Below are 15000 nucleotides of genomic sequence, written 5' to 3'. Positions count from 1 at the left end.
GATGTGCTGCTCTTCATCTCTCTGCCCGCTTCTGTCGTATGCCTTGTTTTCTTCACTGCGTGAAGACTTTCTCACTTTTTCTTTTACTTGTGTGTGTTGCAGGTCCCCCGACCGCTGCTCCTACCAGGACCGGGCAGAGATGGGAACCAGCAGCAGCTCTTATGACGCTCAGGACCATCGCTGCTGTTCTCGGTCCAGCGGCTCTCCCTGGGAGAGCCGTTAGACCAGGCCTGCAGACCGATCGCCAGCGCGGGTTGACGATCGCCTGCAGCCCCCTCAGCACACCGGCAGAGCCAGTGGGCGCGGGGGGAGTGTCAGGTCTGCCTCTCCGATCCCTTCAACTTCCTCTGGCTTTACCGGGAAGAGCGAGATGATCAGGAGCGATCACGAAGGGCGCGCCCCTCGTGATCCCGCCACGATACCCTACAAACCTGGCCCTGTCCTCCGACCAACCAGGTTGTACGCGCAAGTGGTACGAGGAGACCAGGAGGGGTCTGTCATGGTTCTTCCTGTGGAAGGAGGAGGCTCTCGGGAGGCCTTCTCGTTGGAAGGGCTTGACGGTAAGTCTCCACAGGATGCAGTCACTCCCGAGATCCAGAGGTCATTCGCGGAGGTGATTGCGCTGATCCGTCAGCACAATGACCTCGGAGAAGGATCGCTGCTCCCACCTACTGAACCCACATTGGGCTTGGAGGCGTTCTGGGGACCTAAGAAAGAACCCAGGTCAGCGGTAGGTCTGCCGCAATCAGCTTTGGCTGACAGCGTGCTGGGCCAAGTGGACGCTCTTGTGTCCGGACAGGAGGGTTTGCTTGGGTCCAGTAGGTCCGCTAAGCTCCTTTCTCCACCTCTACCGCGACAGAGGCGCTTTAACGTGCCTTCGGAGGACCCTCTGCCGCCCAAACAGGTTAACCCGGAGCTAGCCAGGCTAACTCCGTGAGTGTCTCTGCTGCAGCTCCTGTCAGAGAACCTCTACCTCTGGTTCTTGCAGCAGGAGGCACTTGCCTTGGAGTTTACCGCAATGGCAGCCTTCCAAGCAGTCTCATGGCTCGACCTGTGGTCCCTCACAGTGTCGAAAACCGCGGCCTCCTTAGGGAATATCACTCCTGAAGGAGACCCGGCTTTTGTGAAACTGTGCCAGTCTGGGGGTAGGGCTATCACCTACCTGGCCCACCAGACGGCCAACCTGTGGGCCAACCTGGTTCTCCGGCGTAGAGAGGTGGCTCTGGGTCTCCGCAACGGACCGGTGCGGAGCTCCTCGTCTCTCTTCCCGAGAGAGATGGTGGACGCTGCGGTGGAAAGACGGCGCACTGACGACAGTGACCGTTTAGTACACCAGGCAGTCTTGAAGGCGTCTGGGCAGCCTCGAGTTGCTGCGGCCAAACCTAAGAGTTTGGTTAGCGCTTCCTCTGCGGCCAAGACGATCGTATCGTCGAAGCCCAAAGGAAAGGCTCTGCCTTCAACTTCTTCCAGGGGCGACTGTCACCAGCCCTCCTCCCAACCCTCCTTCTCACGAGAGGTGGCAGGTAAGAAGTCGAAGAGAGGTGGGAAACACTAGGGATGGCGTTCCCCGTCACCTGCTGCCGGAAGTGGGGGGGTGCCTGGCTAGCCATTGGGGCAACATGGCAGCGCTACGGTGTGGAGACCTGGATAGTAAACGTCCTTCGGGAGGGATATTTACTACCCTTCGAGTCTCGGCCACCCCTTGCCTCCAACCCGGTCCATCTCTAAACCTACGTTCCTGGCTCAACCAAGGACGTGATGCTTCGGCAAGAAGTAGAAGCCATGCTGAGCAAACGAGCTGTGGAGATCGTTCAGGATCAGTCGCTGGGCTTCTACAGCTGCCTCTTCCTTGTGGAGAAGTCTACTGGGGGCTGGCGCCCGGTGATAGATCTCTATCCCTTGAACCGATTCGTTCGCCAGACTTGGTTCACGATGGAAACAGCATGGTCGGTGCTCGATTCCATCATGCTTTCTGTAGATTTGAAGGACTCGTATTTCCAGATACCCGTCCATCAATCCTCCAGGAAGTACCTCCGCTTCATCCTCGACGGGACGGTGTACCAGTTCAGGGCACTTTGTTTCGGTCTCTCAACTGCCCCACAGGTGTTCACGCGAGTGTTCACTCTGGTGTCTGCTTGGGCCCACTCGGTAGGGATACGTCTCTTGAGGTATCTCAACGATTGGTTAGTCCTGGCGAGCTCCCGCTCACAGTTGCTGCAGGACAGAGATCGACTCCTCGAATTCTGCTGCGAACTGGGAATCGTGGTGAATCATGAGAAGTCAGAGCTTGAACCCAAGCAGAGGATGAAGTACCTGCGCATGCTGATCGACACGGCAGCAGGGTGAGTCTTCCCAGCAGATTCGTGGATCAGCAGATTCAGGGAGGCAGTAAGACAGTTCCTGTCTCGACAGGAGCAACCGGCTCAGCAGTGGCAAGTCGTGATAGGCCACCTGTCGTCTCTCGAGAAGCTAGTCCCTCACGGGCGTCTTCACCTGCAGTCTCTTCAGTGGAGACTAAAGGAGTGTTGGCCACAGGCAAGGGACCCTCTCTTCTTCCCCATGTCCCTCACTGAGGAGGTGAGGCAGGACCTAGCCTGGTGGCTGGACGACAGGAACCTCGTAAGAGGAGTGCCTCTTCGCACTCCCCCCCGGAGATGTTGCTGTTTTCAGACGTGTCCACAGAGGGATGGGGCACACACCTGGAGGAGTTGCTGACTGTAGGTGTGTGGGACCATCACGACAAGCACCTTCACATCGGCGTCCTGGAGCTCAAGGCAGCGTTCCTCGCTCTCCAAGAGTTCCAGGACCTTCTGGTGGGACACTCGGTGGTGTTTACGTGCAACAACACCACAGTAGTGGCCTACATCAACAAGCAAGGGGGTCTAGTGTCCCTCCCGTTGCACCAGTTGACGCTGCAGGTGCACGAGTGGGCCGTGGCACACTCAGAGTTGTCGGCTCGCTACATTCCAGGCAAGAGGAATGTGGTAGCCGACAAGCTCAGTCGTCGGGATCAGGTGATAGGAACCAAGTGGTCCCCTCACCCAGACGTGGCGGAAAGGCTGTTCAACTTGTGGGGGCGTCCAGTAGTGGATCTGTTTGCCACCGGGCACAACAGAAAACTCCAGGTTCTCTACTCAATCGTGCCGGACCCATGCGCAGCCACAGAGGGCACCCTTCAGCATCTGTGGGACAACTTCTTCGTCTACGCCTTCCCCCCGTTCTGTCTGATTCGCAAATTGATCAGCAGGGCGCTGATCACTGCGAACCTTCGGATGATCCTGGTGGCGCCCAAACGACCTCAACCCATATGGTATCCGGACCTGCTGGCTCTGCTTGCCGGAGAGCCGAGAGAGATTCCCCCCTGGCACAACCTTCTGTGCCAGCCACACGTGGAAAGGTACCACCGATCTGTCGAGTCCCTGTGTCTTCACGGCTGGCTTCTATCCACCATCTCTTGCGAGCAAGAGGCATTTCTCGCAGTGCAGCGACAGAGATGACCGGATACCTTAGACGGTCCTCTACGGCTGTCTGCCAGGGGAAGTGGCCCGTCTTCTGTGGTTGGTGTCGTGGATGGGGTCTCTCTCCTCTCAGAGCCTCTCTTCAGCAGGTAGCGGACTTCCTTGTCTTTCTTCGCCGAGAAAAGCTCCTCTCCATCTCCGCAATTAAGGGCTACAGAGCCGCCCTGGCCTTAGTCCTTAAACTGCGAGGTGTGGATATCTCCTCTTCTTTCGAGATCTCCCTCCTGATGAAGAGCTTCGAGAGGTCTTGCCCACCCAGGGAACTCAGGCCCCCTGGGTGGGATGTGACTCTCGTCCTTAAAAGTTTGACTCGCAGACCCTTCAAACCACTCCGAGAGTCGTCAGACAGGGATCTGACCCTCAAGACCCTCTTCTTGCTGGCCCTGGTATCGCCGAAGAGAAGAGGGGAACTTCATGGTCTTTCCTTCAACGTTAAGTATTCCAGGGGATGGGGATCTGTGACGCTCGATTTCATCCCGAACTTCGTTGCGAAGACTCAGAATCCTTTGGTCCCTGACGACCTGTTCGAGTCCTTCACGATCCCCTCCCTGAAGGATTTCACCGATAATGATGCGGATGAGATGCTGCTTTGTCCTGTGAGGGCACTACGGCGCTATCTGAAGAGAACTCGGCACGTCAGGCCTGAGTGTCAACACCTCTTCGTTAGCACCGGGGTTACCAAGAAAGAGGTTTCCAAGAACACTTTCTTTCTGGCTGTGTGAGGTGATCAGGAGGGCTTACGAGACAGCTGACTGTGACGACACCCGTACCCTTCGTCCGAGAGCCCACGAAGTCAGAGGTATTGGTCCAACCCTTGCATTCCGCAAGAACCTCTCCCTGGCACAGGTACTGAAGGCAGGGGTTTTGGGCCAACCAGACCACCTTCCCTTCTTTTTACCTTCGGCATATCACCCACAGGTCCTTGGACACCTTTTCCTTGGGACCCGTGGTGGCTGCTCAACAAGTTGTGTAGTCTACCCAGCACCTGAGCGGACAGAACAGCATCGCATCCTTGTGTGACTGTATGTATGGACGAGTGAAAGAGAGTGTGACTGGCTTCTCTTCTTCCTTCATTCTTCCCTCTGCCTGTGGGCAGAGGGCCACAGTCGTCACTACGCTGAACAGGAGGTCGATGCAGGTAAGCTACACAACCGAGCCCCATTCTATCCCTTTCAGTAGGGATAAAAGTGTTTATCCACCACTCCCCAACAAGGGGGGGAGTGGAAGCCAACAAGAGACAAACCCATAACTTTACTTTGGCTCTTGAAGTAGGAACTAGTTCTTGCTTTTGCTAATTATAAGAGGTACGCTTGCCTCCCTCTTAATTTGGTCCAGAAGTTTGACCTCTGATCCTGCGGTGCACACCCCGATCAGCTGGGCAGAGGCTAGGATCCCTCCCTCTACTCTTACAACCAGGGAGGGAATCCAAGGTAGGACGAACATCAGTCTGTCCATAAGACTCAGATTCCACCCACCAATAAGTGAGTCTTCCTATTGTAAAGGACCGATGGTTTGTATACCGTATTGGAACAAATAACAATTTGTCGAAAAATGTATTTTTCCCAACTATACAAACTTTAGGTCCTTTATATATAGTCCCACCTCATGCCACCCCTCATTCTGCATTTCCTGGGCCTCAAGCAAAGTGACTCCTCGCCTTGCAGTTGAGCGCACCGCTAGCTGCCGGACGAGTACTAGTTAACTACCGAACCCCTTGTTCAAAAAGCTTACGGCCGGTTCAGCTGCCGCTAAGTACCTTCCTATTGTAAAGGACCTTAGGTTTGTATAGTTAGGAAAAATACAATATTCAACAAATTGTTATATTGTGCTAAAGACTTCCCGTTTGTTGGAAAATGAAGGTAATTGATTGAATATTACTAGACTGTAAGTGTTGTAGCCTACAATTGCAGTTTTCGACCATTTCAGGCGAGTTAAAGTTGACCGAAGGACGAATGTTTTCTATTTATCGTTATTTATATGAAAATATTTCAAAACTGATAAAAGCTACAACCATGGCTTGTTTTTTGTTGTATTCTATATGAAATTGCACACATTTTCATATATAAAACTTTATGTAACGGCTAATTTGAAATAGTGCAACCATTACGACAATTGGACAAAAAAATTTCTGATTTTTTTCGGAAGAGTTGCCGTGCGGACGTAAGGAAAATGTTTTTTTTTTAATAAATTCACCATAATCGAAATATTTTGCTAGAGACTTCCAATCTGTTGCAAAATAAAGGTAAATGATTGAATATTACTAGAATGTAAGAGTTTTAGCTTACAATTGCGTTTTTTTACCATTTCGGTTGAGTCAAAGTTGACCGAAGGTTGATATTTTGGCACTTATCTTTATTTATATGAAAATATTTCAAAACTGATAAAAGCTACAATCATGGCTTGTTTTTTGTTGTATTCTACATGAAATTGCGCACATTTCCATACTATATAAAACTTTATGTGACGGCTAATTTAAAATGGTGCAAACATTACGACAATCGGACGAAAAAATGTATGATTTTTTCGGAAGAGTTACTGCGCGGACGTAAGGAAAATTTGTTTTCATAAATTCACCATAAATCGAAATATTGTGCTAGAGACTTCAATTTGTTGCAAAATGAAGGGAAATGATTGAATATTACTAGAATATAAGTGTTTTAGCTTACAATTGCGTTTTTCTACCATTTTGGTCGAGTCAAAGTTGACCGAAGGTTGAAATTTTGGCACTTATCGTTATTTATGTGAAAATATTTCAAAATTGATAAAAGCTACAACCATGAGTTGTTTTTTGTTGTATTCTAAATGAAATTGCGCACATTTTCATATATAATACTCCATGTAACGGGTAATATAAGATGGTGCAAAAATTATGTCACTTTTTTCTAAGTTGTGTCGCTGATGCTTTTTAGTGCGAGAAGTAAGAAATTCGCGCTTGCACGCCTGGGTAACGATTGTAAACAAAACAACGCCTTGATCCATGAGCTCCCAGCATCCCCCAAGGCGCGTGATTCAAAAGTTTTCACCTAGTAGGCCTAAACTATTTTTCCGTGAATTTAAAAAAAAGCTTTTTTATATCGATGTACCATACGTCCAATCGGCACCCAACAGACAATTTATATCGACGTTTAATACCTCCAATCGGCGTTAAAGGGTTAATTTAAGAAAATCTTCCATTAATTTGCTGGTTAGCTGACAGAGTTAGTATATCCAGGAAGGTATAATGAGTCACATCACTAAATGGGAAAAATTTATGTTATTAGGTTGATGATGCAGTGGCGATTAACTCGAGGACAGGAGGCTCAGACGGCATATTTTTTGGAAGGCTTTTCTGAAGTGGTTCCTCTTGAATGGCTGAAGTATTTTGATGAGCGTGAATTGGAACTTCTGCTGTGTGGAATGCAGGAGATAGATATAAATGACTGGCAAAAGAATACAATATACCGACACTACAACAGGTCTTCAAAACAAGTCATTTGGTTCTGGCAGGTAAGATCAGAGATGGAAAGAAAGCTTATTTTTGTAGCATCTAAGGCAATAGGATTTTAAAAGGAAATTATGTAAGTCTATATTTGAGGAACATGAATGAATCATTCCAAAATGTTTTCTAAGTCATATGTTTTTCTTAGGGATAAAAGAGGATATATTGTAAACCATGCCCTCAGACTCAGCTGGCATGTCCACCAGAATTCAACCATCTGCTTGTGACATCTTTCATTCTTCTTTGTAGCTATAGTTGCTTGGAACTTGTTACAATGCAAGTCTAAAGCTAGTTTCTTACAGCTTTTGTTGCTAGGAATTTTTCCATTTTTGGACCTCCTTGCTCTGGTGGGTGCTCTATCATGTTACTAATGTCCCCCAGTGAGTACAAGCTATTCATATTTTGGTATTCATGAGCTCCTTTTTAATGAATTCTATGTCATGACCTAGTTCATTTAGTTAGCAACATGTGCTATTTGTTTTCTTGGAGGTTTCCTTTGCCTCTACCCTCAGTATTGTGTCAGGTATCTCCAGTTATTGTGTACTTTAACTTACTTTGCATGTTTTTTCATGATACTATTTAGCTACACAAGTGAGTGCAGCTGTCAAGGCAAGAGTTGTGACAACTAAATACAAATGAGCTGGTTGCAACAAATAGGATAACTGGAGTATCAAGATTTGTAGGGTAGGTGTAGGAGAATAAGTTGTTAGGAATGCTATAACTCAAGATTTGTAGGGTAGGTGTAGGAGAATAAGTTGTTAGGAATGCTATAACCGTCAAGGGTGCAGGATTGGACACGAAGGCTGAAGTGGCTGACTACAGTACATGGCTCTGCTCTCAGTAATGCCACAGTAACATAAGAATGTTACCAGCCAAAGGTAACAACAAGGGAAATAAAAGAAAAAAAAATCCTATTAGCTCATAGGGTCAGGTTGTGTCTGCTGTTGTGTGGCTTCATGATCATGAGGTTTTGGTTTTTCAGTTTCACTTAGGAATGATATATTTTTGTTGTTGCCTTTGTGGCAATTTCTCAGATCCACGACAAAATCATTGTTTGAATTACACTTGCCAATATTTTCAGGGGAAACAATAAAATATTGTTTCATACAATCAATTTACCTGTCAGATATATACTTAGCTAAGACTCCGTCGTCCCCGACAGAAATTCAAATTTCGCGCCACTCGCTACAGGTAGGTCAGGTGATCTACCGGCCTGCCCTGGGCGGCAGGACTAGGAACCATTCCCGTTTTCTATCATATTTTCTCTGTCGCCGGTGGTATCAACATTGTTGTTACTACCTCCTGACCTGAAATCTTATTTCAAAGCTTTTGATCATCGTTTCATCGGACTTTTTGGTGACGTACCTGGATTGTGTTTTTGGCATTCGCTACTGTGGACTGAATTTGGAATTGCTTTAGGATTTTTCTCAGTATGTCTGATTCAAGTGTTAGTGTGAGAATGTGTGTGAATGTAGGCTGCAAGGTGAGGATACCGAAGGCTTCGGTTGATCCTCACACTGTATGTCGTAAATGTAGGGGGTTTGAATGTTCTTCAACTAATACCTGTCATGAATGTGAGGGGTTGAATGCTGAAGAATGGAAGACTCTAACTTCTTACTTGAGGAAGTTAGAAAGGGATAGAGTGAGGCGTGCATCAAATGGTGTGTGCTCAAGGCCTATTGAGCCTTTTATTGAGTCTATCTCTCCTAATCTTAATGTTTTTGATTCTCCCTCTGTATCGGGACTTTCACAGGCTTTGCATTCAGAATCGGCCTCTGAAATCACCAACCTGAAGGCTATTATCCACAAGATGAGGTCCAAAATGGCAGCCCTAAAAGGTAAGGATAGTGACAGTGACTTGTACAGTGAAGTGAGTGCTCCCAGTGTTGTGGAGGGGGCGTTTAATCGTCTCTGCGACGCTCCCAGGCCTAGACCGCTTCCAAGCTCCCATGCCCAGAGGAGAAGGAAAGTCGAAAGCCTTAAGGAGGTCGTGGAGAATCCCCAATGGTCAGACGTCCCTTCAGCAGGTTCTGTTTCGCATCAGACTGCTCAGGACCGCTTTAGGAAAAGCGTCCTTCGAGAGTGCTTCTCTTCTTCTCCCTCTCCTTCACCTAAACGAGGGTGGAAGGATTCGGATCTTTCCAGGCCCCTGAAAAGGCATTGGAAAGAACCTTCTTTGAACTCGAGCCCAGAGCGCTTTACTGATGAAGCTCCCTCCTCGATCAAGAAGGCGAAGGTTGTGTCGACGTCTCCCTATATGGATGTAGCGGATCGTTCTCCTTCGAGGTCTCCCTCTCCTCCCATTGAGGAGGACGCCGGGGAAGCTTCTAAGAGGATCCTACTTGCTGTTCAAGAACAACTAGCCTCCTTGGTAGGAGTTCTGACTAGAGATCCGACGCGCAAGGAGAACGTTGCGCTTCCTATCAAGAAGTCTCGTCCTCTTTCACCTGCCAGGCGCGAGGCGCCTTCCAGACATGAAGCTTCCTCTTCCAAGCATGTAGAAGAGGACTTGCATTTCAGAGCAAGTGCAAGAGAAGCTTATGACAGACGCGAGGCGCCTGCCAGGACGCCAGCCGGACGCGAGACGTCTTCTAGGCGCGAGACGTCTTCCAGATACGTGCAGCCTACCAAGCACGAGACGCCAGCCAGGACGTCAACAGGGTGCGAAGTGTCATCCAAGCGCGAGGCTCCAGCCAGGCGCTTGGCGCCAGCCAGGACGCTAGCCGAGCGCGAGGGTGTCCTCCAGACGTGAGGAGTCAGCCAGGCACGAGGCGCCAGCCAGGACGCCAGCCGAGCGCGAGGCGTCCTCCAGACGTGAGGAGTCAGCCAGGCGCGAGGCGCCAGCCAGGACGCCAGCCGAGCGCGAGGCGTCTTCCAGGCGCGAGGCGTCATCCAGATACGAGGAGCCAGCTAGGCAAGAGGCGCCAACCAAGCGCGAGGCGTCTTACAAGCGTCATCCGTCTATCAGACTTGATGCACCGACCAGACGTGAGGCGCCTACTGTTGTCAAGAGGGACTCTGTACACTCTCTTAGTCCCCCTCCTTTCAGGAGTTTGTCTCCCTTGGATAGAAGACTTCCAGTTTTTGCTGCGGATTCTCCTTTGGACCCCGAGATGGACAAGAATTCTGAAGACGAGGCTCGCGGTAGGGAAGGACTTTCCTGCTACAAAGTTTTAACAGCCCTTCTTCTTGAGGAATATGGGGACGCGTTAACTCCCGCCGCTCCTCCCTCTCCGCGCTCTCTGTTTTCAAGCGTAAAGGTGCCTAAATCCTCGTCTTTCCTTAGAATGAGACCTACTATCTCTATGAAGAGGCTCTTCAGTCACTAAATACTAGGATGGATACTAAGGAGGAGCTGGTCAGGACGGTCTTCTGCATGCCCCCAGCGAGACTCGCTGGCAGAAGGGGCATTTGGTACCAAACGGGAGAGAATATGGGTCTTTCTCTCCCGTCCTCAGCCGAAGCAGACTTTTCAACCTTAGTGGATGCGTCTAGAAGACACGGACTGAACTCTGCCTGTGTGACTTGGGACATTTCGGAATTGGATCATCTCCTCAAGGGACTCTTCCACGTTTTGGAAGTCTTCAATTTCTTCCCTTGGGGTGATGTCCAAGAAGGCTCATGATGCTGAGGGTCTCGACCCGGAAGTACTCCTTTGTATACTGTCGTGCATCGACAAGGCAGTACAAGATGGATCCTTAGGAGTCTCCTCTTTATTTGGAGCGGGACTGATCAAGAAGAGGACGGTTTTCAGTGCTTTCTTGACCAAGGCGGTCTCACACTCTCAGAGAGCAGCTCTTTTGTACGCTCCTTTATCTGACTTTTTGTTTCCTTCTCAGTTGGTGAAGGACATTTCCCGATCACTAACTGAGAAGGCGACTCAAAACCTGCTTCTTCAGTCATCTAGGAAGAAGAGACCTGCAGCAATAGTTGAGAAGAAAGGGCCGAGTACGTCTCTTCAGCTTTTTCGAGGAGGCCCTCCCTCCAGAGCTCCCTCAAAAAGGAAGGCTCCTGAGAGGAGAGGTAGATCTGCCTTCCGTCCCTTTAAGAAGGGAAAGTGATGCTTCTCACCTCCAAACACCAGTAGGTGCCAGGCTCCTGGGATTTGTGGAGTCCTGGGCACGTATCAACACGGACGCCTCATCAATGTCTGTGATAAGGAAGGGATACCTTATCCCCTTCCTGGACAGTCCTCCCCTGACTTCAACTCCGCGGGAACTGTCAGCCAGATACAGGGATCCTGTGCTGAGGGATACTCTTCGACTGATGGTGGATCAGATGTGGGACCAAAGAGAGCGATAGAACTAGTGCTGGATCAAAACTCCCCGGGGTTTTACAATCGGCTTTTTCTGGTTGCAAAGGCCTCGGGGGGGGGGGGCTGGAGGCTAGTACTAGACGTCAGTGCTCTGAACAAATTTGTTCAGAAGGAGAAGTTCTCTATGGAGACTTCGGCCTCAGTCCTTGCGGCTATGCGCCAAGGAGATTGGATGGTGTCTCTGGATCTCCAGGACGCCTATTTTCACGTCCCGATTCACCCTTCATCGAAGAAGTACCTCCGTTTCACGACGGGGGGAAGGATCTTTCAGTTCAGGGCCTTGTGTTTCGGCCTGTCCACAGCTCCTCAGGTCTTCACAAGCCTGATGAAGAATGTGGCGAGGTTTCTTCACCTCAAAGGTGTAAATATCTCTCTGTATCTGGACGACTGGCTCATCAGGGCCAGATCAGAGAGACAGTGTTTGGAGGACCTTACGTTGACCCTAAACCCGATCAGATCGTTGGGATTACTCATAAACCTCGAGAAGTCGCAGCTGACCCCCAGACAGAACTTAGTCTATCTGGGGATTCAGATGGATTCTCGGGGTTTTCGAGTATTTCCTTCGCAAGAGAGACTCGCAAAAGGCTTGGATAAAGTCTCTCTCTTCTTAGGGAAAGAACGGACGTCGGCGAGTGAATGGTTGAGCCTTCTAGGGACCCTTTCCTCGCTCGAACAGTTCTTTCCTCTAGGAAGACTTCATTTACGTCCACTTCAATTCTTCCTCAAGAGGTCTTGGAGTTGGAAGACCGGACATCTTTCAGACGCCTTTCCCATTCCATTGGAGATGAGACCTCACTTAAAATGGTGGTTGCTCCCGTTGAAGGAGAACAAGGGAATCTCCCTGAAGATTCAGAACCCAAGCCTAGTGGTATACTCCGACGCGTCGGAGAAGGGTTGGGGAGCAACATTAGGCTCGAAGGAGGTGTCAGGCACCTGGGAAGCAGCACAGGTGTCATGGCACATAAACTGCAAAGAACTATTTGCCGTTCACCTGGCTCTGAAGAGTCTAGAACCTTTTGTGTCGAACAAAGTAGTTCAAGTAAATGTGGACACCACCACCGCACTTGCCTACATTCGGAAACAAGGAGGGACTCGCTCCTTGTTCCTTTACGAACTTGCAAGAGACCTTCTGCTTTGGACGTCCCAGAGGAACATCTCCCTGCTTACGAGATTTATTCAGGGAGAAAGGAACGTAAGGGCGGACAGACTCAGCAGGAGGAACCAGGTCCTTCACACAGAGTGGACCCTCCACTCAGAAGTGTGTCACGGTCTCTGGTCTCTTTAGGGGACTCCTCATGTGGATCTCTTCGCCACGTTCCTCTCCAAAAGGCTGGAAGTCTTTTGCTCGGTGGTAGAAGATCCCAGAGCTCTGATAGTCGACGCCTTCCTACTAGACTGGTCTCACGTAGACGTCTACGCTTTTCCTCCTTTCAAGATCCTGGGACTAGTTCTGAAAAAATTTGTGGCTTCAAAGGGGACAAGGATGACCTTGATAGCCCCCTTTTGGCCGGCACAAGATTGGTTCACAGAGGTGGTGGAGTGGATGGTAGACTTTCCCAGATCCCTCCCAAGAAGGATGGATCTTCTCAAACAACCACACTTCCAGAGGTATCATCAAAACCTCCCCGCTCTCGCTCTGACTGCCTTTCGACTATCGAAAGACTTGTCAGAGCGAGAGGGTTTTCTCGTAAAGTTGCTTGCGCGATCGCAAGAGCCCGCAGGGCCTCCACTAGATGAGTATATCAGTCCAAGTGGGAAGTTTTTAGAAGGTGGTGCAAATCTAAGAAGTTGTCCTCCTCCACTACCTCTGTAACGGAGATTGCTGATTTCCTGCTGTTCCTAAGGGAAGAATCTCATCTATCTGTATCCACAATAAAGGGATACGAAGCATGCTTTCGGCAGTCTTCAGGAATAGAGGATTAGATCTGGCAGATAATAAGGATCTACACGATCTCATAAGATCCTTTGAGACTACGAAGTCTAAGGAACCAGTTCCTCCTAGCTGGAACCTAGATGTAGTGCTCAAATTCCTGTCATCCGAAAGGTTCGAACCTCCTCATCTGGCGTCTTTTCGAGACATAACTAGAAAATGCTTATTCCTATTATCTTTAGCTACAGCAAAAAGAGTTAGTGAACTGCATGCTCTAGAGGATAGAGTAGGATTCAAGGGGGACTCGGCCATTTGCTCGTTTAAAGCTTTGTTTTTAGCTAAAAATGAGAATCCCACGAATCCCTGGCCTAAGACCTTCGAGGTTAAAAGCTTATCAAGTCTCGTAGGTAGAGAAGCAGAGAGATCTCTCTGTCCTGTAAGAGCTCTAAAGTTCTACCTTCAGAGAAAACACCAGATGGGGGGCTCTAGACAAGGTCTTTGGTGCGCGGTAAAAGACCCCACAAGACTGATGTCTAAGAATGCTCTAGCATTCTTTGTGAGAAACGTCATTACAGAGGTGCATAAGATCTGTCCTGACGAAGAGTTTCGACTTTTAAGAGTGAAAGCTCATGAAGTGAGAGCAGTAGCAACGTCTCTCTCGTTTCAAAAGAATATGTCACTAAAAAACATCTTAGATACGACATTTTGGAGATGCAACTCAGTATTTGCATCTCATTACTTGAGAGATTTTCGTGTGACATACGAGAAATGTTTTTCTCTAGGTCCTTTCGTGTCTGCGGATACGATCCTGGGTTTAGGAGCTAACACCGATCCTTAAGTTTGTACATACATACCTTCTATTTAGATATGTTCTAGACTTTCTGCTAACAAAAAGGGCTTGGTGTCGCACTGGCGGCCAGTAACTGTTGTTCAGTAAGGAACTCTTGTGATATCTTATTAGAAGAGTATTAATTTTTTTTTTTTTTTTTTAATTTATGTATGTGTGCGTATTGTGTTTTGAGTTATGGTTGTTGTGAAGAGTTTGGGGATAACTCGGAACAATCTTTATTACTAACATGTGGTTAGGATCAGGTGGTCGGGATTGGTTGTATGCTCCTTCACAAGGTGTATTGTCATATAAGTGGATCAGCACCCATTGACAAAGTCCTTTCAGGCTCTGCCGAGTAAGCGGATAAGACCCCATCGGCAGACCCACAAGAACTCTTGGCCATAGATCATATATCTCGCTAAAGTTTCTTGAGGTGATGCAGACTACTGAGCAGCACCCACAAAGTCTATCACCTATCAGGTAGGAACCAAGGTTTATTTATACCTACAACATATGTTGTTTACCTGTCTATTCCATATGTAGCTGTCTCTTACCCTCCTCCAAAGGGTGCCAATCAGCTAAGTATATATCTGACAGGTAAGTTGATTGTATGAAAATGATATTGTTATGATACAATAAAGTTTCATACATACTTACCTGGCAGATATATACGATTTATGGCCCACCTGGCGATATATACGATTTATGGCCCACCCAGCCTCCCCACAGGAGACAGGTGGAAGAGAGAAAATATGATAGAAAACGGGAATGGTTCCTAGTCCTGCCGCCCAGGGCAGGCCGGTAGATCACCTGACCTACCTGTAGCGAGTGGCGCGAAATTTGAATTTCTGTTGGGGACGACGGAGTCTTAGCTAAGTATATATCTGCCAGGTAAGTATGTATGAAACTTTATTGTATCATAACAATATCATTTTACCATCCAATAACAGCATCTGAAAAACATTTACCTACATTTTCAGAGAAACATTT

At 48.6% G+C, this 15000-nt stretch overlaps 1 protein-coding gene across 1 annotated transcript in view; it reads left to right on the top strand.

Annotated features, from left to right (window-relative positions):
- LOC135196363 (E3 ubiquitin-protein ligase wwp-1-like) overlaps positions 1–15000 on the top strand; it is a 422942-nt gene that overhangs the window by 328797 nt on the left and 79145 nt on the right. Inside the window, 1 exon segment of the mRNA XM_064223146.1 lies at positions 6779–7004. Within this exon segment, the coding sequence (XP_064079216.1) occupies positions 6779–7004 (226 nt within the window).

This window comes from Macrobrachium nipponense, chromosome 17 (genome assembly GCF_015104395.2).
Source record: "Macrobrachium nipponense isolate FS-2020 chromosome 17, ASM1510439v2, whole genome shotgun sequence".
In the NCBI taxonomy this organism is placed as follows: Eukaryota; Metazoa; Arthropoda; class Malacostraca; order Decapoda; family Palaemonidae; genus Macrobrachium; species Macrobrachium nipponense.
This window is presented reverse-complemented; position numbering and strand designations above follow the sequence as displayed.